Source organism: Aphis gossypii, unplaced genomic scaffold, assembly GCF_020184175.1.
Source record: "Aphis gossypii isolate Hap1 unplaced genomic scaffold, ASM2018417v2 Contig00278, whole genome shotgun sequence".
Classification (NCBI taxonomy): Eukaryota; Metazoa; Arthropoda; class Insecta; order Hemiptera; family Aphididae; genus Aphis; species Aphis gossypii.
Genome location: NW_026083051.1, coordinates 62,388 through 87,387, shown reverse-complemented (window position 1 = coordinate 87,387; position 25,000 = coordinate 62,388). Strand labels below are relative to the sequence as shown.

General features: G+C 29.7%; 2 protein-coding genes and 1 pseudogene across 2 annotated transcripts; 2 read left to right on the top strand and 1 right to left on the bottom strand.

Annotated features, from left to right (window-relative positions):
• The first annotated feature begins 2,174 nt into the window (after positions 1–2,174).
• On the top strand, positions 2,175–3,533 carry LOC126553600 (uncharacterized). The gene has a single exon (XM_050208745.1). The coding sequence runs from the start codon at positions 2,175–2,177 to the stop codon at positions 3,531–3,533; it is 1,359 nt and encodes a 452-aa protein (XP_050064702.1).
• A 1,759-nt stretch (positions 3,534–5,292) lies between these two features.
• On the bottom strand, positions 5,293–7,215 carry LOC114122846 (uncharacterized). Its single transcript, XM_050208744.1, has one exon. The coding sequence runs from the start codon at positions 7,213–7,215 to the stop codon at positions 5,293–5,295; it is 1,923 nt and encodes a 640-aa protein (XP_050064701.1).
• Positions 7,216–20,726: 13,511 nt separating this feature from the next.
• Positions 20,727–22,116, top strand: LOC126553599 (uncharacterized; annotated as a pseudogene).
• Positions 22,117–25,000: the final 2,884 nt, after the last annotated feature.

The window sequence follows — 25,000 nt, the reverse complement described above, 5'->3', positions numbered from 1 at the left end:
ATAATAGAATCAACTTTTTAAATAAAAAGTTTAACTTATGTGTTGACAATATTACATTTGTATCCTGGGTAAATATCAAAGGTACAATTTATAATTGTAAAAATATGTGTGTCGTTATTGATGGAAATGAGGTAAATACTATGATGCCATCTTTTGGTTTAATTAAAGAAATTTTTATGACTGATGAAAAGCATCCATTCACCATTTGTGAAATGTATGAAACTATATATTTTGATGACCATTTTCAAGCCTTCAGTGTTGTTAAGACAAAAAATTTAATATGTATTTCTTTGGAGCAATTGGGTAGTATATTTCCTACTCATTCTGTAAACATATCCGGACTAACATTCATACCAACAAAATAAAATATGTATGTTGTATTTTTATCATTATTAATTCCTACTTGTAATAATTATTATAAATGTACCAATGTATAAAAAACCTTTAATAACTTAGTTAATATATTTTTTCATTTGTATTAATATTAATTGAAATATACTGTTATTACCTAATTGTATTTTAATAAAAGTAAAAAAACATTTTTACATTTAGGTACTTCTGATTTGTTTATTAATATAGTGGTATATATGTATATTATACATATATGTATTAATTTTGTATTGGTATATGATATACATGATTACAAATATAAAATAAGCTACTATAAAATATAGATAGGTTAACTAAAACATATAGTAGTTTCTACTATAAAGTATTTAAAGATTACATGTTCATAAGTCATAACTAAATCATATAGTTGTAGCCACTATAAATATTAGGTTCATCAACTAAAACGTTTAGTAATTCTTACTAAAAACCTATTGCAACTTTTTAGTTGTCACTGCTATATTATAGTTATCATAGCTATAATAAGATAACTATAATAATATAGTATTATTAACTAACATTATAGCTGTCCTATATATAACTATAAAATATAGTTGGAATAATTATAATAATAGTAACATCAACTACATATTTTTTTCCGTGAATACAAAACCATAATACGATCCAATCGCCGATCATTTATTTTTGAAAATTTAAAAAAATATGTAGTCGTAGCATGTAACACACGTAGTAAATGCGAATTATAAATTTTATTAATTTTTAAATTATTTTATTTTATTTTTAAGACAAACAGCCAACCTGTATTTCAATAGATAAATATTTTTTTTGTAACAATATTTTTGTGTTTATCTTTTAAAAATTAAAATGCATATTTTTGTAAATAAAATGCATATTTTACAATTTTTTATTGCATACAAATCCTAGTCCTGCTGATTAGTCTAGACTCTAGGGTTAGGATATTTATGATTTTGCATACTTTTTTAGGTTTTCCAATAGCTTCCATTTTAGTATAGAAATATGTTTATATATTATTATATACATCGATATTTTATCATTTTTTATTCATAAATGCATTATTTGTATTTTTTTTTAAGCGCGTATTTGTCGGTTTTAAATGCAAAATGCTGATAAATATATATTTTATATTGAAACTGAAATATTAGTTTGATTATCTGTATTTTTCAAATTAATACTTATTTATTGTTAAGAATTGAATATAGGTATGGTTATACCTTATACGGAGGAAAGGTGCTTTATTAAAGGACCATCCAACTCATAAAATTTTCTTTGGCTTAAAGTATAGTGCATACTATAACGAAAAAAATGATACCACTTAAATTTGCTTGTGACTATCCGTTCGCTAGTTATCGTGATTCTTGACATTACGTGTGACGTCACGGATTCATTCGCCGCGGCGGCGGCCATATATAATACACGGCGGTATTTATCCATTTTTGGTTTAATGTAAAATAACTGCTATAGTTCGCGCAACGAAAACTGGCCGGTCACCCCCGAAACCCGCCCGCCATGAACGTGCCGTTAGCCGCGGGTTCTCAAACTACGCGTCGCCGCTGCGATATTATACAATAGGCGCACCTGGTGTGTTTGTTATGCGATGTTTAAAACCAGTTTTAGCTGGAGAGCTGGAATGTATTGTATAGAGGGATCGTAACACGGAGGGGTCTTAACAGGAGGGTAGTGGGTAGTGTATACTGTTGATTTTGTGCATTATGCTACAGACATTTGTAACCGACAGTGTGTTGTACCTGCAGTGTTTTGTGTATTTTTTGTGTTTGAATAAATTGTTGTTCTTAGATTTACTAAAAATGTCTTATACCAATAGTGATACTCGTAGCCAGTCTAAACAAATTGTTTATAAAGTGTATACGTTTCTAAAACAACTGTCAACACAACCAAATTTAACCGCCGATTTTTTTAAAAACGCACAAGTACGTACTGCCGAAGCATGTGGATTGTCAGAGCGAACTGTCCGACGTATTTGCTCAGAAGCAAAAGATAACACCGAACAATCAACGTCAGTTATGTTATTTAAGTCTCCACGCAAAGGTTACAAACGTGCAAAAATTGTGTCGGAGATCGACGACTTTGATTCTGATGTCGTTAGGAGAACTGTGCACGAGTTCTACGATCGAGGTGAGTATCCAACTGCACAATTGATACTAAATGTTGTAAGACAAAAAATCAATTATTCCGGATGCTTACGCTCCATGCAATATTTATTGAAGAATTTGAAATTTTCTTATAAGAAGTGTAATGATGGCCGTAAATTTTTGATGGAAAGAAATGACATCGTTGCACTTCGATGTAAATTTCTTCGAGAAATTTGTACGTTGCGCGAGATGAAGGATGATCGCCCTGTTGTTTATATTGACGAGACATGGGTTAATCAAAATCATTCGAGATCGATGATTTGGCAAAATGAACACGGCACTGAAGGATTGAAAGTTCCAACAGGAAAAGGAGGTCGGCTTATCGTGTGCTATGCTGGATGTGCTCGTTATGGCTTTATTCAAGGGTCCAAACTAGTATTCCGTAGTAATACAGGGAATACCGCCGACTACCACAGTCAAATGAATGCCGAAGTTTTTAAAAACTGGTTTGTTGAATTATTAAACAATTTAGAAGAGCCATCTGTTTTGGTGATGGATAATGCGTCATATCATTCCACACTAGTAGAAAATTACCCAAAAAGTAATTGGAAAAAATCGGACGTACAGAAATGGTTGAATGAAAAAAATATTGAATTTCATCCTCTTGAAACTTTAGCAGAACTTCATCATAAAGTTAAAGCCTTAGTTCCGCGCCAAAAAAAATACTTGCTTGACCAAATTGCATTAGAAAAAGGTCACGAAGTAATACGCCTACCTCCATATCATTGCCAATACAATGCAATTGAACTTATATGGGCCCAAGTTAAGGGTGAAGTAGCAAAAAAAAATAATACATTCAAGATGGTTGATATCGAGCGTCTTACCCATGAAGCGTTGGATGCGGTAACCAAAGAGGATTGGGAAAATTGTGTAAGGCATGCCGAAAAAATACAAGAATCAGATAACCGAAAGGAAATTCTTAGGGACGCCTTAATGGAACCAGTAGTTTTGACCATATTGCCCGATGACAGCGATTGCAGTGATGGGGAATCAGATATAGAGGAATTGGAATAACTGATATTGATAATAATTTTATGTATTTATGTATTTGTAGACTGTTTTGTAAATATTATTGACAATTATTAATAAATGTAAAATATTAAGTATAGCCAGTATAGGCATAAATATTATTTTATTTTTATTGTATGTGTAAAAATATTATTTTTTTTTTTACTGATTTGCAATTATTATTAACAATCAATAAATGTATATATATTATATCACGTATTGAAATTATGTTTTATACTGATAATTTTTTAAACCATTTTCTCGCATGATTGGTATAATAATTAATTAATATATACCATGTGAACAAATAATTTTAAAAAAACGCGGCAATTAGGTTGGTAACCACTTATTGAAAATTGCTACTAGAGTCGCACCAGTCACCGGCCACTTTTCGTTGCGCGGACTATAATGAACTTATTTTTTTTCGAATGAACTAATCAAATGTTTTTAAGATTATCTCATAATCTTTATATTCGTATAATTATATCATATTTTGGTTTAATATTAATAAAATAATAACTTATAATAAATTAAAATACACCATTGTCATAGCTTAGGTATAAGAGTACCTACTGCTATGATTTTATTTCTAATTTTACATAATTTTATCGATGTTTATTTTTCATAACAATATAATATTATCATCATATTAAGGTTATAAATATCTTTATGGTTATAATAATAATAATATCCTATATTTCGTTTTAGTATTAAGTAGTAAGACGTACTAAGTAGGTACTAACAGTGTTAATGTGATATTTTTTTCCAATGGCCTTCAACCATATAATTTTGAACCAACAGTGGATGATCTGGGAGCAGATATCCAACCGCGATATTTAAATAATTCACTTTTGGAAATAAATGTTAATGGACGATCAAAAGTGACTAACATAAATAATTGGTGCACGTGCGAAAAATGTTGTATTTTTAATAACGATGTCGAGTGTATTTGTTGTGCTGAATTTGAAAAAGTTACATCTTTACGATCGGGAAATAAGTGTATAACAGAGAGTGATTTGTTTAAAAAAATCGTTTTAGACGAAGACATAATAAACATTACTCGCCATCAGATTATTCTAAAAACAAATAATAAATCTAAAAAAAAACTACTTAGTATGTCAATCCTATCAAATAGTTCATGGAGGTACATTTGTTACACACAATACACGCATTGGATTAATTCATGGTCTTCATTGGGAAAAGGTAATATGATTATTATACCTTTGTTTTATATATTAAACTGTTTATAACTAATAAATTATAATCTACTATATTTTAATACCATTGCATAATATAAAGTATTTATTTATAAGATTTACCCTTATCAGGTGTACGAGTTGTTATTCCAGCCTGTGTTGTAAAAACTATTAGAGAGAAATACCCAGAAATGAATGGAGTTTATGTTGGATTCAAAAATGGAAGTAAATTACCCAATTAAATAAAACACATTTTATATGTCATCATTTTAAATTTATAAAGAATGTTTTAATAATATTTAAAAAACATATTTTAGTATATAAAAAGTGTTCAATGTATTTTATTTAGTATTTTTTTAAACTGTTCTCCTTTGAACTAGACAATATTATAATATAGTATATACATAAACATAGGATCCTTCAAATATTTTTAGATACAATTGTAAAATACATTTAGATATAAGTATTAAATAAATCTCTTTTGTATAGGTATTAAAATAATATTTAAATTAAAATACATTTTTAATAATATTAAAAATATTTTTTTTTTAAAACATTTAAAATCATTTTTAATTATTATCGTTGAAAAATCTGGAATATTTTTTTGATCTCAACTCATTTATATCTGGTTTTGGAATAGATATAATATTCTTTGGTACAGATATTAATTGATCTTGATTTTGGCAAATTAAACTTATCTTAGACTTTTCTTTAACATTTTGCATTATTTCAGCACGCCAATTATTGGTTGTAGATGTATATCGATTTTTCATAGTATAACGCCCCAAGGATTTAGAGTACACCATTTTATCTCCAATCATAGTTTTATTTACGTTACTATTATGATCTAAAATAGCTAATATTGAACGCATATGCATACCACTGTACTTTAAATGAATCCTTTTAGGCATGTATTTTAATCTGACGTTATGGTATGATTCTAACCGTCCTGTGTGTACAAAATGTTTGGCATGTTGTAGATCTTTTAGAAAATCTTTTGCCAATAAAATTTTTTTTAGAGCATTATAAGACTCGCTGTCTGGGTGTATCCATAATGTATTATTTTTATATTCTTCGCTCAATGTTTCATGTTCACATTTTTGTATAATTCCATTTTCTTCCCACTCGTGTATATTGTTAATGTGTTTAAGAACTGACGTAAATTTTTGTGTAAGTAATAAACCATCCCCTTTACACGTTTTAGATGACCACCATAAATGATTATTTATGCTCGTCTTCCACAAATAAGCATCAGGGTATTTTTTATCTAATATTTTCATTCGTTTCATCAAACTCTTTGATAAATGCCAAATATCGAACTCGTGTTGAATTTCCGGAAATTTAGTGCGAATATCACATCGAATTCCTTTGTGCCTATCAGTGAGGAATAAATCGATTTTACATCCTTGTTCTACGATTTCTTCGAGTAACAATTCGCAAGCTTTACGTTCTAAATCTCCTTTTAACATTCCTTTTTGGACAAGCTTGAAATCAATTATTTTACTACTATTCAAATCCATTAATGTATAGGTACAATATTTCGCACAAAACCCTGGAGAATCAAATTGTCCATCACCTGCTAACCAAATTTTATCAGAACTCTTCAACTCAAGAAAATTTGATTTTTTATGTTCACTCCATATTGCGTTTATCACAGGTTCTGTATAATTACGTATTATTTTATCATATGAAGTTCGAGAAAAAAATGCAAGTTTTAATGTTTCACAAAAAACTGTCATTTGATTAAATAAAATACCAGATAGAGTCAAAGATGCACCAATTAAAATATTTCCCTCGGGACGTGTTCCATTTTTTTTTTGTGAGCTCCATTGGTATAAATGACCTTCTTCACAAATCGTGTTAATAGATAAAAATGCACCTTGAACGAAGTGTTTAAGTTTTATTATTTTACCAGAACATATATTACAAGATTTAAATAAAACCAAAAGACTTTCCCAAAATACTATAAAACATTCATTCATACTTGTATCTATCATACTTTCACTATCTTTATCATTTGTATCGTCTTCAGAGGAGCTATTTTCATCAGACAAATAGTTGAACGACGTATCATAATAAATTGTACCTAGACAACGGTAAATTTCATTACCTATTTCACATTGGATACCCTTATCATTAACAGTGTCATCATAACTTTGTCTTGGAGATAAAGACATTAAACTCGAATTTATATCTGTGACATCAACATTTTCATCAACAAAAACTTCATCATTACCACCTTTTTTTTTTTTTGGTGTACTAGTTCTTAATAATTCTTTAACTATCTCTTTTTCTCTTTTTCTCGACATTCTTTCCTGTCTATTTGAATCACTAGATGTTGAAGCTAAAGAAATATCGTTTTGAGTACTGAAAATGGTAGGGACAACTCTGGGTTTTAATCTTACAACTACTTTAGTGTCGGGCATAAGTTTTTCACGTAATAAGTCGGATTCGTTAAAATCTTCGTTAGAAAAATGTTTTGAACAAATCATTGATGACTTACCCGGAACAAATTGTTTTCGCTTACAAAAAGTAGTCCACTTTAAAAATCGATCTGGCGAGGTATCTCTACGAGGAAATCTATAAAAATGAATTTTTCCCGGACCATTATTTTTTGAACTATTGCAATTGCAACCAAACACTGAACACAACATTTTAGTGGCTGGGATAGTAATAATAATTAAATAAAAATTTACAAAACACAACACTATGTTGACAACGTGAGTACAGTGTACTAAATGAGAAGTATAATATTGTTATATTATAATAACATAATAATATACTACAGTCTACAACAGATTACAGATAAAACTATTATTAGCAAATTAATAATAATGGCCTACATAGGTATATAATATTATATAGTCTATATGTCGCCGCCGCGGTCCGCAATTCAATTTTAAGTAAGAATAGTCAGATAACAATATTATGCAAGCCCTCACCCACTTCTAATATTAGCTCAAGTTAAGTTAAAACTAAAATAGCCAGTTTAGGCTTCGAAAATCTGTAAGTACACGATGTCACGATCGTCAAAACAATATTACACACGTTTATTGTAATGAATGTATGGTAAATACTAAATTCGTAAAATAATTGATTTAAGTGTCATTTTTTTCTAATAGATTTAACCAAAATGTGAAATAATGATACGAACAGAAAGATTATGAGATACTCTTAAATACATTTGATTAGTTCATTCGAAAAAAAATAAATTCATTAGTAGTTATTTTACATTAAACCAAAAATGGATAAATACCGCCGTGTATTATACATGGCCGCCGCCGCGGCGAATGAATCCGTGACGTCACGCGTAATGTCAAGAATCACGATAACTAGCGAACGAATAGTCACAAATGAATTTTAGTAGTATCATTATCTTAGTTAAACTCTATTATATTTATTGTGGTAATAAAATAATAATTGATTTTTTGAGTTGGATGGTCCTTTAAATATATACGTATTAGCACCAAATAGACGAAGATTTACTAAGGAACATTTAAAACAAACAATAATTATTCAATTCAACTGTTTTTAAAATATGTGTTTTTTATATTTAATTTAATTGTATACAGTAAATAAGAAAATTCGAAAATGTAATACACATGATATGAGAAATAGTTGCGAGCACATAAAAATACTACCTACCCAATTTGTTTATATTTTATTAATTCAATGTATCTCTACATAATATGTATTTATTGTATTTTTTTCTTGTCCACATTTTTTAATTTTTTAATGCATATTTTTCAATTTTTTCACGTATATTTAGTTGTTATTTAGTGCAAAATGCATACATATTCGTACGTTTTAGTGTATAAACATCCTAACCCTACTAGATTACAAAGGTTGTTTCGGAATATCTCAATTCCTCACATAAAAGTAAATCAATAAAAATAAAACAATAAAACACTATAATAATATAATTATATAGGTTAATAAAGAATAAAGATATTATTATAAGGATCAATAGGGGCAACAAATTAGATGCGGAGCGCCGTCGGGGCCAACTGAGTCAACGATAAGCGGCCCTCTGCAGGGGCATTGCCCCGGCTGCCCCTATGGTTATTACGGCACTGATGAGATATTTTAAATCTGATAAAAATGTATATGATTTAAATCATTCTAATTGAAATAAACCAAAAATTATTTTGCATATTTTTTACATGTTCTGATAATATGTGTTTGGAAATAATTTGTTGGCTAATAAATTAACAATATATCATATTACATGATAATATAATATTTATTTGGATAAGTTGTAAGAATATTCTGATAATTTGTGTAAGGAAATATTTTGTTGGCTAATATTTTAACAATATATAGTAAAACATGATAACATAAAATTTATTTGGGTAAGTTCTAGAAATATTTTAGCAATATTTAATTTACAATTTGTTATAACAAATATGTTCACAATGTTTTTAAAATGATTCTCTGAAAATATTGCAAAAAACATCTATGTAAAATATTGTAAAAATATTAATATTTTCTAATTGCTGTGTGGGATGTCATTGCTCTTCAGGAGACACACACAACTGACGATTTCGATTTGCAAAAACGAGGATACATATCTGGATACACGTTAATTGGAGCTATCAATCATAAGCATTATGGTATAGCAACATAAGTCAAAAATGACATTGATACAGCGAGTGTAGTCTACAGAAACCATTTGAATAACATAGAAATATTAGCAACTACAATAGATAACGTCACAATAATAAATGTATATAAACCACCTAATGTCAATTAGAAAAATCCACCTGTGAAACTATTCGAACACCCAGCTGTGTATATAGGTGACTTTAACAGCCACAACAATGAATGAGGCTATGATCAAAATGACGATAACGGAGAAGTGCTCCAAGAATGGATTGCTCTACACAATTTGGAACTTATCTATAACGCTAAGGATATGGGAACTTTTAGGTCAGCCAGATGGCGCAAAGACTACACCCCTGATCTTAGTATTACATCAAGGAATTCCTTAGACGATCTTATAATAGCGACAAGACATATATTAGGGGATTTCTCTCATAGTCAACACCGACCTGTACTCCTGGAATACGGCTTAAAAGTACCATTAATTCGTTCCCTACCAAAACCAAGGTGGAATTTTAGAAAGGCAAAATGGGTCGAATATGCCAATAAACTAGACCATGTAATATAATGGATACCACCAACAGTAAACTGCAACTACTGCTTATTGGTGCAGTCAAAGCAACAGCGTATAAACATGCTCCTAGACTCTAGAAAGGTTAGGTTAACTTAACCTAGGGTAACCATACGTCTCGTTTAAAACGGGATTGTCCCTTTTTTGATCATTATGTCCCCTTGTCCCGAAAAACTTCGAACGGGACGCTTTTTATCCCGTTTTAATTCCGTTATTTCCATATAATTAAATTATAATTTATGAATTTTTGTAAAAGAATAAAATTAATTTAGGAACCAAATATAACAGTTTATATTTAAAACTTGAAACCAAAGTTATAAATAACAGACTAAAATTTCCGTAGAACGAACGAGTGCCGATGAGCAGTACAAATAGTAATAATAAAATAAGATAAGCATGATACACGTCGTATAGCATATGCATTACGAATTAAAATATATAATACTATTGTTATGGGCTACGAGATATCTATAAGATATCTACGAGATTACAAGGCTAAGTTAGAATGACCATGCCTCGTGTCAAGGGTAATGTGGATGCTACTGTGACCATGACACGTGTCGGGATAGTAAGCGCACCAATAATTACAGTGCACTAATGATGCATTTGAGATGTTATTGCACATTCTCAAATTCGTGTCCGAATTTGCAACAACAACAACAAGGACACTTGGTTTCGCCCAGAAGGCGACCACAAGACGTAAACAAGAGACGCACCACAATATATAAGGGAGCCCGAAGACCAGCAACGGCAGATGTACCAAAGCTATCAACAACTGAGCACTTTCACGTCACTCAGCCACTTATTTATTTGTCACATGTATTTTGTTTATATGCAATAAAAACATATAACGTTATTAAGTTTAACTTTCATTCAAATTAACCATTTTTATTCAAATCTGATACTGGCACGCAACAATTTGGCGCAGTCGGTAGGATTCACTTTTCAAGGAGGCAAACTGTCAAAGGTTACCATCAACAAGGAAGATTGTGCACTCTTCCTCGTTGATAACTCCAGAAGAGAAGACCATTCAATTCAACGTTGCAGAAAGTATCAGACAGGATGACAACATCAACGAACGTCGCATTATTGTGAGTGAATAGTTAGTTAATTAAATTATTACACGGATATGTGTTACAAAAATATAAAACCTAAGAAATATCATTTAAGTAACTGAATATATTTAAGTAGGTCGTAAAAAAACTATTTAGGAATTTTTTTTGATTATTAAAGGGCAATTGATTTATTTGAATTATTATTGAGAAATATAGAGTTATTATATTATTATTGAGGGCATATTGTGAATTTTTGAGATTATTATTGAGAATTATTTTTGAGGGCATATTGTTGAATTATTGAGATTATTATTGAGAATTATTAAAGGGCATATATTATTGAGATTTATTATTGAGTTATATTATTAAAGTTGATTGTAAAACGTATCAAATGAGTGTGAAAGCAATTTATGGAGAACACAGGTACATCTCCTTTGGAAGTAGCTAATCCATCGAATAAGACGTCTTTAGAAACTCCAGATTTGAGTTTAGAAGTATTAAATAAAACCCAACAGTTGATTAATTTGGGAAGCCCTAGTAGAAGCCCTAGCCCTAGTAAAAGCCCTAGCCCTATTGAGAGCCGAAAGAACTCCCTAGTTTATTTAGAAACCCAAGTGAACGCAAGCTTAAACACAGCTTAGAGAGAAGTTTAAGTTTAGATAATAAAAAGGTTACACGTAGCAAGGTTACGGACGATTTTGAACATACTGAGTTAACATTCGGGAGAAAACCGCGTGTAAAGAAAATGGTTACCATAAAATTAGAGGAAGCATTTAAGCTTATACCTATGTGTACGGGAGAAGACGATATCTATCCGTTCATAAATGCATGTGATATGGCAGTAAATTTGGTTGAAGAAAAATGCGCACCGACTTTAGTTAAATATATAACAACTAGGTTATCCGGTAGAGCATTAGAAATGATAAAATATAAAAACGTTACTAAATGGGTATACATTAAGAGTTATTTATCGGATGCTTTTGAAGATACGACAACTGCTTCAAGTTTGCAGATACAATTAAATTCCATTAAAATGCGTCATGGGGAGGACGTCAATGATTATTGCCATAGAGTAGAAAAACTGTATTATAAATTATGTAATGCGTGTACACTTAATAAAGAGGAATCAAAAGCAAAAGTAATTCACGAAACTTTAAAAGAACAAACACTGAATATTTTTATAAAAGGATTAATAGGTCCTATAAGAACAATTGTAAAGGCACGAAATCCTAAAACATTAGAGGTAGCTAAGCAATTAGCAAAGGCAGAAGAAGTAGAACATAATTCAGAAAGAGAAAATAACGGATACATGAACGATTTTAATAAAGGCAATTATAATGCTTCACGACAAAATAATAATAATTTCCAACGTGTGAATAATACAAGAAATAATAATACGAATAGTCGTAATAGGAATTTCCAACCAAATAACTTTAGTAAACCGAGTTATCAAGGACGGACAAATAATTACACTCAGCAAAATAATTTTAATAGACCACCTATTAAATGCTATAACTGTAATGGTAATCACTATGCAGCTCAATGTAGAAATAAACCTGCAAGTAATAATAATCGTCCATCTAATCGGAATAGTTTTACTCAACCACCAACAAATTATAACGCACGCGCAACCACATGTGCATATTGTAAACGAAGTGGCCATGATATAAGTGCATGTTATAAAAAACGTAATAATGAAAGTAGGAACCGCAATAGGACCGTGGTACTCGTTCGATAAACCAAATAATCGCGGAGGAAATGCACAATGTTACCACATCGTCGCTGCTTTAGAAAACAATCACATAACATGTACATCACCTGCGAGCAAAACAAACGAGTTAAATTTATTAATAGATACAGGTAGTCAGGTGAATATACTTAAGATAAATTGTTTACAAGGACAATTAAATATAGATGAAACACAAAAAATTAATTTAAGAGGCATTCATAAGGAGTTAATACAAACAATAGGCAAAATAAAAATACCAGTTATAATAAATAACAAAAATATAGACATAGAATTTTATGTAGTGGGAATATTATTTCCTATACCCAAGGACGGTATATTAGGACATGAATTTTTACTAAAAAACAAAGTAATGGTGGACGTAGCCAAAAATAGGTTAATTATTCAAGATGATGAAGCAACCTTGCACAAAGAACATTGCGGTTCTGTTGTTTTTAAATTGCAACCACGTACGGAAACCGTCGTAGAATAAAAAAATAGCTGATCAAAAGCTGATCCAGTCGTGGAAAGTAAAAGTATATACATACACAAACAACAAATTACAAAGGACGTATATTGCAGTAGTACGGTGTCTACTGTGAATAAAGGGAAAGCAATAGTTAGTATGTTGAATATATCTGAGGAGATAAAAGACATAGATGTAACCGATATAAATAAGATAAATTATGATAGCGAATATGAGATATATACGGTAGAAACAAAAAATAATTATAATGAACGTATAACGCGTTTGAGACAAATAATAAGAACCGATCATATGGATGAGAATGAGAAAAAATCTATTTATGAAATATGCGAGAAGTATAATAACATATTTCATATGGAAGGGGACATGTTAACCTTCACCAACACGGGAACTCATATAATAAGATTAAAAAACGACCAACCGCCTATATACCGAAGACCTTATAGACTTCCTCATGCACAACAAGATGAGATAAATACGCAAATTAAGAAACTTGAGGATAACGATATTATTGAAAGCTCAAGGAGTCCTTGGAACTCTCCTCTTTTACTAGTGCGAAAGAAAATTGACAATTCAGGTAAACAAAAGTTTAGAATAGTGGTAGACTTTAGAGCATTAAATGAAGTCACCATAAATGAATTTCATGCTCTGCCTAATATTACAGAAATATTGGACCAGTTAGGACAATGTCAATTAGTTTCTGTTCTCGATCTTTCTAGTGGGTTTTATCAAATCAAATTAGAAAAAGAATCACGAGAATTAACAGCCTTTTCAACCAATCAAGGTCATTGGCATTTTAAACGTATGATTCAAGGCATGAAAACTAGTCCTGGAACTTTTCAAAGAGTAATGAACTCAGCTTTAGCTGGTTTAATAGGAATAAAATGTTTAGTTTATTTAGACGACATAATTGTTTACGGGAAAAATTTGTATGATCATAATGAGAAGTTAGTAGAAGTATTTGAGCGATTACAAATTAACAATTTGAAGTTACAACCAGATAAATGTGAATTTTTAAAACGTGAATGTGTATATTTGGGACACGTAATATCAGAAAATGGAATTAAACCTGATGAAAAGAAAGTGAAATCTGTGTTAGAATTTCCAAAACCAACTTATGTAAAAGATATAAAATCATTTTTAGGTTTAAGTTGGTATTATAGGAAATTTATAAATTCATATAGTGCAATAACGAAACCTTTAACTAATCTTTTAAAGAAAGACATTAAATTTTTATGGAGTGATGAATGTCAAAAATCATTCGATAAATTGAAATCAGCTTTATGTTCTGAACAATACTTAAATATCCAGACTTCACTAAGACTTTCATATTAACTACGGACGCGAGTAATAAAGCACTAGGGGCAATATTATCTCAGGGAGAAATAGGTCAAGACTTACCAATCTCTTATGCGTCACGGACATTGAATAAAAGTGAAAATAATTATTCCACAACCGAGTTAGAATGTCTAGCTATAATTTTGGGGTAAAACAGTTTAGACCATATTTATATGGAAGGAAATTTATAATACTTAGTGATCATCGCCCTTTGACGTGGCTTTTCAACTTAAAAAATCCATTATCGAAGTTAGCACGTTGGCGAATACAACTTGAAGAATATGATTATGAGATACGATATAAACCTGGGGTGCAAAATTCTAACGTAGATGCGTTAAGTCGTATGTATTCGATACAAGAAATTAAAAACGAGTCGTACGAGGAATTTCTTGGGAAAATGGAAACACAGTTAATTACTAATAGCAATGTAAAAGAAGCTATAGGTACACTTTTGGAGTCGCCAGTAGAGTATCATATAGTGACAGAAATAGCGAAACAATATAATTTAACATCAGGAATAAATTACGAAATAAAACGTAAGTTTGGAATTACTTCATTTTTACCAGTTAGTAAAGTGATAGGCGATACGCCGTATGTAGTACAGAATGACCGGTATATAATATTTCTAGTAACGAAAAATAAAGATCGTCAGAGGTCAACGTACGAGAATATGTATATAGCGTTAGTGAACTTGAAACAGTTTTGTGAGGAATATAATTTAGATAAAATAGCAATGAATAAACTAGGTATGAATGATGATTTACAGTGGGAAAAATAAGGTCAATGTTAAGATACATATTTCGTAATACTAAGATCGAAATTATGGTATGTGCGAACGTAGAATATACGGAAGGAAGAGAAAGTAACTATATTAAAGCAGTTTCACGATTCTAAACTAGGAGGTCATTTAGGTGTTAATAAACTATTAAACGCATACAGAACAATTTAGATGGAAAGGTATGAAAGATGATGTTAAAAAGTACGTAAAAAATTGTACATCGTGTCAAGTAAATAAAATTTCAAATCGGCATGTAAAGCAACCAATGGCTATTACATCAACAAGTTCAAAACCATTTGAAAAAATATTTTTAGATATTGTAGGTCCATTACCAACGACCTTGTCTAGTAATAATTATATTTTAACAATGCAAGATGACTTATCTAAATACACGGTAGGAGTACCAATACCTAATCATCAGGCAAACACGGTCGAGGTAGCTTTTGTTATACATTTCGTGTGAGTACATGGAATACCGGGAACGATATTGACAGATCAGGGAACGGATTTCCTTAGCAAAACATTTACGGAAGTTTGCAAATTGTTTAAAATAAATAAAGTTAATACTAGTCCTTTTAGACCACAGACAAATGGAGGTCTCGAAAGATCACATAGAACTTTGGCCGAGTATATAAGACATTATGTGGATAAGAATTTAAATAATTTGGATCATTTGTTACCATATGCATTTTTTGTATATAATTCAACGGTACATACATCAACTAATTTTCAACCATACGCGTTAGTGTACGGGCGTACGTTAGAAATACCAATTAAATTAAAATCCGAGCCAGAGCCCCAATATAATTATGATGATTATTTATATGATGTGAAACAGAGTATGCAAGTGTCGCATAAATTAGCAAGAGAGAAGTTAATAGAACACAAAGTAAAAAGTAAGGACCGATATGACAAAAATGAGAATCCTATAAATATACACGTGAAAGATTTAGTACTTTTAAAAGATAACGCACATAAAAACAAACTTAATTCACTATGGTTAGGACCATATGAAGTAATTGAAGTAATAGGAGATGAAAATATAGTTATACAACGTGGCCGACGAGGCATTACCGTACATAAAAATAATGTAAAACGGTATTATAATGATAAAGCAAATGATTAATTAAATATAAAGTTATAGTATAAATGAATAGATTAAGGGAGTTTGTTAAAAAAAAAAATAATAATTAATGATATGTAATAAACTAACAAACCATATGACAAAATGTTATTAAGTAGTACTATAATGAAATAAATTCATTGGAATATTATACATATGTACCCTATGAACAATCCAAGGTTTTTTATTATGAAAATTTAGGCCCCACTAAGGTAATAGGAGTAGAGTATAAACTGGTTACGTATTTTTCACTTAAGGAATATAATACAAAGTACGACTTATTAGGTTTGAAAATGAAAAATATAACAAATATATGTACTGACAAACGTCATATAGATTTGTGTGGGAAATATCAAATAGTTATAACTGATTTATATGATGAAATAACTAATCAAAAGGAACGATTGTATATGTCGTAAGGAGGAAGTGTTAATCAAACCGATGTATATCAAGAAAATAAACGAAACAAAAGGAGATTAATAAACTTTGTTGGTAACACAATGTATACATTATTTGGTGTACGTGATGATAAATGTGCAAAGAAAACTAGAGAAGCAATCAAACAAACAGAGGAAACAGGAGCTAATATTTTACATACAGTAAAATCGCAAACAACGGTAGTAAAAACAGCAGTTAAAAAGATTGCTAGTTCACTAAATCAAACAGAGGCACTATATAAAGAAATATCAACTAAAGAACAAAAATTACATGAGAGAATGATGCAATTACAGAATATAACTGATGACGTATTAGATTTACTATTGGCTGGCGAAGTCCATAATGTATACACTATAATAACTAATCAGTATGCGTATGAAACCTCAACGTTGGAACAGATAATAACAGCTGCAAGAGAGGGGTTAATACATCCAAGTCTTATGACACCACAAGAACTTGCACCAACATTGAAAACAGCAGAACGAACAATTAAAAAACAATATGCTATACCTATGGGAACAGAAGCGTCAGAATTAAGTGAATTTTTAAAATAACAAAAATAAGCGTATACTATGAAAATGAACAATTGGTATTTATTACAAGAATACCATTGGTTGTCGACGTAGAACTTTCATTATATAATATAATACCTATACCAATAAAATTTGTTGAAGATGGAGTTGACTCATGGTATATTCCACAAATACATATACTTACGTTGCAATAACTAAGGATAGAAAACAATTTACTACCTACACGGAAAAAGAGATAAAAGATTGCATTGAAACAGCAATATATAGAATATGCAAGGCTACACAGCCAATGTTAGATAACAATGATAATACACCATGTGAAATGCAAATATTTAAAACACCGGATGCATTACAAACGGGATGTAGTATCAACAAATTTCCATTACTTAGAAACATTTACCACAGAATTCTTAATAAAAACACATGGATACATGCTGGAGATGATACTTTGACAATAAGTTGCACAGATTTACCCGAATCTTTCGTTCAAGAAGTTAAGGTTTCAGGTGCAATAACTATATTAGACATAAATTGTCAAGTATTCACACGTGACGCAGTATTGACTCCTATAGAAGATATTTCGAGTACAAATTATAAAGATTTTGTACCTAATACTAAAATACAAAATATATTTAATAAAATACCTGAACATATACATAAATATAAATTGAGCGATGTATGGAATAATACATCAAAAATACAATTAACAGATCTGCTCAGTGTGTCAAAATCACTTGATGAGATTCAGCAAATGATAGACGAAGAAGTTATTAGAGAAAAAAGTCAAAAACACCAGTTCATACATTCAAATCTTTTGTATGTTACAATAATTTTGGCTATACTATCTATTATATTAACACATTGACGGATAGTTTTCATTTATCTAAATTCCCATAACCTGCTTTTAAAACGCACTTTTTTATTACTGCAATAGCAGTAATAAAATTATTACTGCTATAGCAGTGGTGCTGTACGTACATTGAAAAGTCGATGTAAATTGACATTACTGCTATAGCTGTAATCATTTTTTTGATTGTAATACATCAAAATCATAAATTATTTCATAATATATAAGCAATAAATAAATAATACATAAATACTATATAAATAATAGTACAATTGTAGGTTTGTATGATTATATAAGCATTTTATTTTAAATATAAACCTCATTGAAAAAAAAATTGAATACAATTATAACATTCAATTATAATAATTACAACTTTTTGTGATAAGCTTCAAAACAAAATCCAGCACAAAGTGGTTTTGCACATTGCTTGCACTGGAAAGACGTTTGTTTTCTGGTTTTATTGTTCTTATAGCACTGCAAGCAATTTTCGTAATAAATAGTTCTCTTATAAATTTCTGGTATTGGAATTCTTTCTTGATAGTGATTGGTTGTTGGAGGTATTGATGGCTTTTTCTTTAGTACAAACAGTTCATTTGCAGTCACATTGTTCGGAATATTGAACAAATTTTTAATGAGTAAATCACGAAAAGTTTTAAATTTCATACTTGGAGTGTTAAAATGTTTTTTATAGATAAAAAACGAGTTCCAAACTGTAACATCGAGTAAATGAAAAATTACCTTTTTATACCATTTACATGTCTTTCTTGGACTGCTATAGTAACTGACCATCTGGTCTGATCGATCAACACCACTCATATAGTTGTTGTACTCGACGATCTCCGACGGTTTATTCTTTTGTTGGCCATACCGATTTTCTGACTGTATTAACTTTGGATGTACTCTAGTTGTTATACACAAAACATCACGCTTATCCTTCCATTTACTTACTTAAACATTATTTTTACGTCTCCATACATGTTGCCCTTTTTTTAGTTTATTATCAATTACTACTTTTGGGTTTCCTTTACGATTTTTTCTTAAAGTCCCAGTTGTGTGTGTTTTTAGATCAAGTAAAGTATTTGAAAGTGTCACACTGTTATAATAGTTGTCCATGTACAGAGAGAACCCTTTATTTAGGTAATTATTCATTAACCTTAAAACAATACTATCTATTTTTGATGTCCTAGATGGTCCAGCTAATTGTTCTTGCTTTCCTTGGTACATTTCTATGTTGAGCACATACCCATCATATGTAGCGAGTTCATAAAATTTAATGCCATACCTAGCCTTCTTGTTTTTTATATATTGCCTAAATATAATACGACCACGGTGTAACAATAATGATTCATCTATTGATAAATGTTCGGTAGGAATAAAAGCTGTTTGAAAATTTTGAATTAATGTGTCAAATAATGGTTGGACTTTCATCATAGGCCCAATCACTTCATTATTATAACGGTCAGTATACTGTACACTAAAGCAATTGAGTATTTGATCAAACCTTCTGCCAGACATAGTGTGATTAAAAATCGGATGATAATATAATGGATTTTGTGAAAACATGTCTCGAATAACAGAAAACTTTACGGCTCCACCAAGTAAACAAATACCAAGAAAGCGTTTGATTTCATCTAAATCTACTGGTTTGAATGTCGAAGCTCGTGCATTTTTTTTATGAGGTCGATTAGCTTTACTCAATTTTTCCCCATATTTATTAGTTGATTTAATTACCATGTCAAAAATGTCATCTGTCCAAAATTGAGTAAAAATTTCAATCGGAAATTCACGAGAACTTTCAGAAATATTTAATTTTATACCACTCTGGCTATCATCAAATACATAGTCTGGTATATCGGCGTAATCTTCAACCCAACTATCAGTATCAGAATTATCTTCACTAGACTCACTTGAACTGTCATCTACGGATAAGTAGTCATCTGAATTTTGATTATTATTTGATCCAGTATGTTCAGGTCCACTGTCGTCACCAGAATCAAATAAACAACGTACGGGTGGCAAAGATTGAGAATGAGGTTCATAATTCGGATCGTTATCCGAATCGTCCCCACAAGAAAACGAACTAGAACTAGAACACTCATTTAAATAATTTTGGATTTCACTAATCTGTTTTCGGTTCATATTTGAAAGGACGAAAATATACAAAATATGACAAAAGTACAATTAATTGTTTATGTGTTATACAAGACGTATTATACCTAAGAAACTGCGTGTAATACTGCGGTGTACTAATTCGTCGACTGTCGTTCGTCTGGTTCGAACAATCGCATATTAGATTATATTTAGAGTTTTATAATCAATTCCGCGGTTTTATTTCATTGTAAACACTGACTATACTTCACATCAGTTAATAAAGATAACGCGAGTCAATAGAATTAACAACATAAACAATAATAAACCCGAATTCTAAAAATAGAAAAATTGTATATTTTATTGGTATTTTTTCCTTATAAAATATGTCAGTGCCCAATTATCTAACCTATCACGATGCGGCAGTCTGATGTCTACTTTCATTTGATACCATTAGAAAAAGTACAGCTATAACAGTAATGCCATAATATGAAATGTTTCACATTACTGCTATAGCAGTCATGCCACCTAACATCAAAATTATAAATTACTGCTATAGCAGTAGTGTCCGTCAATGTGTTAATAATAGCTATATACATACTATTAAAATGTAGATACGTTAGCAATCGCCAAGTGATTGATATACCAAGAAGATTGGCTAATTATAGATCACAAATACGTAATATAAGAAGGGGAAATTTTGCTTCAGAAATATATGATGAAGTACCATTTAGCGCACCACCATCATATTGTTACAGTGATATTTTAAAAATATTAAAAATCTAGCCACATTTTTTTTATAAGCATTTAAAGTTCAATTTTGAACGAAATTATATATTAAATAACCATGAATAATGATTTTACTTATTTTCTAAAATTGTATAATATTAATTCAACTTACCGCACGGATGCCGTAAATAAAAACAACTAAGAAGTAATAAAAATACAAATATAATATAAAATAATTATAATATGTATAAACATTTAGTAGGCTAATTTTTTTTTTTTACGTAGGTGATATTTTAAAGACTAAATGGGCAAGTTTAAGAGATACATTTAGGAAAGAATTTAAAAAATTAAGACGTCCCACAGGATCAGGATTAGAAGAAGCTGTTGAATCTCAGTGGAAATATTTTGAGTCGTTATATTTTTTAAAGGATAATATAACTCCTAGAAAAATGGTGGGAAACATAGTAGAACAATCAAAAACTCATATTGATGAACAAGAGAGGTTTCCAAATTCGCCATGTAATTCGTCCATTGATGTCGTGAATGATTTTGATGAAACAAGTTTTTCTGAAAAACGTACTGAAAATCCATCGTCTGGTATTTTATCTTTTGAAGAAGGACCATCATCAAAAAAAAAGAAGGGAAGAAATGATGTGATGCAAGATTTACTAGCAATCGAAAAACAAAAACTTCTACAGTTCAATACGATACAGGCAAATTCACAAAAAAAAATAATGATGAAGATGAAGATTTTCATTTCCTTATGAGTTTGTTGCCTCATTTAAGAGAAATACCAAAACACAGAAAGTTAGCTGTAAGGCTTAAACTTCAAAATGTTGTAATGGCAGAACAAACTGAAAATACCACTGGATCAAGTAATACTTTTACTCCTTCAACATTCTTTGTCAATTCATCGATTCCCCCTATAACCTCATACTATATGAATCAGCCCGAATATTCTTCATCAAATGGCCAGTCTAATATTAAGAACACTATTCCTTGTGGTCAACCAAACTTAAATCCTACAGCTGTAGATAATGCATGTTTATCTTCTTGGCCAAACATTAACAACGAATAAAAAGAAATGTATTTTATAAGCAAGTTAATTTTTTACTATAATATTAAAAAGTTATGTATTATTTTTTTTTTTTAATTGAAAGTACGAAACGTTGTTTTTCTTATTAAATTGTTCAATAAAAGTTGTTTTCATTATTTATTCTTAAAAATTTGTTCAATAAAAATTTTTTACTATTTTATACTGATCTATTTTTTCAATAACTTTATTCGTGTTATATTAAATTTGTGTAAAAAAAAAAAACATAATTATAGCCTCAGAAAATTATAATTATCTCATTTCATATTAGTTATTTTATATATTAATTGAAAAATTATAAAGTAATGATTACCTATTAATAATAATATTAATATAAATAATAATATTTACCTTAAAGTTACTACAAGTCTTTTTTCTGGAATTATGCATTTTCTGAAACTGCAATACTTTTCTATGTATGGACGAATTTTTTCCAAAATATAAAAAAAGGTTTCAGGTGATACCCTCATATATTCAAAAAATTTGATTGGCTGTTTTAAAAGTTGTGGGAAAAGCGTGTGAAATTCACCATATTTTTCCCTTTCTTCAAATATTCTGTTGACCCACCATTGCCTTTCTACTTTTTCAATGAACAGTAAATACTTTAGAACAGGACTGGTTTCCAAAAAATAAAGTTGGTTGATTACTTCCATTTCATACAACTAGTGAACAACGAATGAGGCATATTACAATAAATTCAAACGGTTGTGTATATTTGACCGATGACGGGTGTAGTGAGACCAGAAAATTTGGCCGATAAATGAACCCGAAAAATCGGACGAATTTGACGGTCTCGAATCGGCCAATATCGGGCGTAGTGTGACCAATGCCTTAATGAGCTGATAACCTATATTTTAACGGCCCAATAAATCTATTGAACGTCTAATGCCCGGTTGCACAAACGATCAATAAAAACAGTTCAATAAGCTGTGATAACGGTTCAATAAACAGTCCAATAAATAACATTATTGGTTCCTAAAAGTGTTGGACTGTTGCACAGAAAATTCTTTAACATTTTAAAGGTTAGTGCTCTAACCATTCTTTAGATACCATGATTACAAAAAATTATCATTTTTATTGTTATCAGTGTAAATTGTTATCAGTTTTATACTTTTATAATAATAATATAGTAAAGTTTACACATCGAATATATTTTAATAATACCTATAATTTATATTTTATTGTAATAATTGTTAATTACTAATTTGTATATTTGTAATCGACTTTAAAATGTCTTGCATCAAAAAAAGAAGTAAGAATGTTTCCGACGCCGAGAAAGAGATTCTTATTGATCTCATAAAACCCAAACTTGCGATCATAGAAAATATTAAGGTGTGTATTGTAATTTATATATTTTTTTAACATTATTTAAGGATCTAAGCACAAATATATATTTATATATTAAAGTATATAGTCTAGCAGCCATACACAGATTGGACAATGTAACTGATAATAAAAAATTGAATTTCAAACATTTGGCATATTTCATTAATATTTAATTATTATTATTCTATTGGTCTTAAATTAATATTTATTATGGTTTAATACTCAAGTACTATTACTGAGTGCCCATGAAACATAGTTTTTGGTTCTACCATTTTCTAAAACCAAAAATCTTCAATTTTCATGTTTTTAAAAAATTAAAAACTGTTTCTATTACAAAATATTAATCATATCATTTTTGTTTCATATACTATGTAAATAGACTGACAGTATTACAAACAAAATAAAAGGCAAGACATGGGAAGACATAACTAGTGACTATAATGCATTGCAAACAACTGGCAAAAGAACTACGGTCCAGTTAAAAGCAATGTTTGATATCATGAAGCGCAATACCAAGAAAGCCCAAAGCAGCAAAAAAGTAAATAATATTTTATTAAAATTATATTCATGTAATAAAGTATGTACTTATTTTAGTTAATGCTTGGTTATCCAATTTTTAAATAGGTCTAAATTATAGTTAAGTATTAAATGTTAAATTATTGATCTAATAAAATAATTTTGTTCAAATGTTTTTGGTATATTAGGTGATCAATGAATTAATGATATTATTATTTTAGGTCAATACTTACTTACTCCAACCAAATGGACAAACTGAAAGAGAAAATAAATTAATAGTTGATCTTATTTCATCAAATCAACTATCAATTGTATGTTATATTTATAAATAATTTATTTACATGATAATTTTTCAAAAACAATTTACAATAGGAATTATAAAATTATTTTATTTATAGAATCAATCTGTTAGTTTGGATTTTCAAACTCAAGCATGGGAAAATATTGCTGAGTCATATAATGAGCTACAAACAAGTGGAAAAAGATCAGTCAATCAATTAAAATTGAGCAAAGAAAATTTATTTAAAAAGGCTAAATTAGATATTAATAAAGAAAAAGTAAATATTAATATTTATTTTATGGTGTTGAATACATTTATTTATACTATCATAATTTTGTATTTGTCTTCAGAAAGAAACCTACAAAACTGGAGGTGGGCAAGCTAATTGTCATTATACTACTACAAGTAGTAAAATTGCTGGTATGCTTGGTGAACGATTTCAATCACTAGAGTCTCCTTATGACTGTGATGGAGATTATCCTGTTGATGCTTCATTAAATAGCCAAAATGTGTTTACATATGAAGTTGATCAAAATGTCAGTACTGTTAATGATGAGGGTTTAATATGTAAGTTATTATTAAATTAAATTAAAATAGTTTTTATTGTTAATGTTATATTCCTGAATAACATATTAAAATTGTTTTATTATTAGACTGTGATCTAGGCCCAGATGATATAGGTTCTTCTGCAGAAATGAGTATTGTAAAGCCAATTTCTATTGAATATAATGATGTGATAAGTGGTGA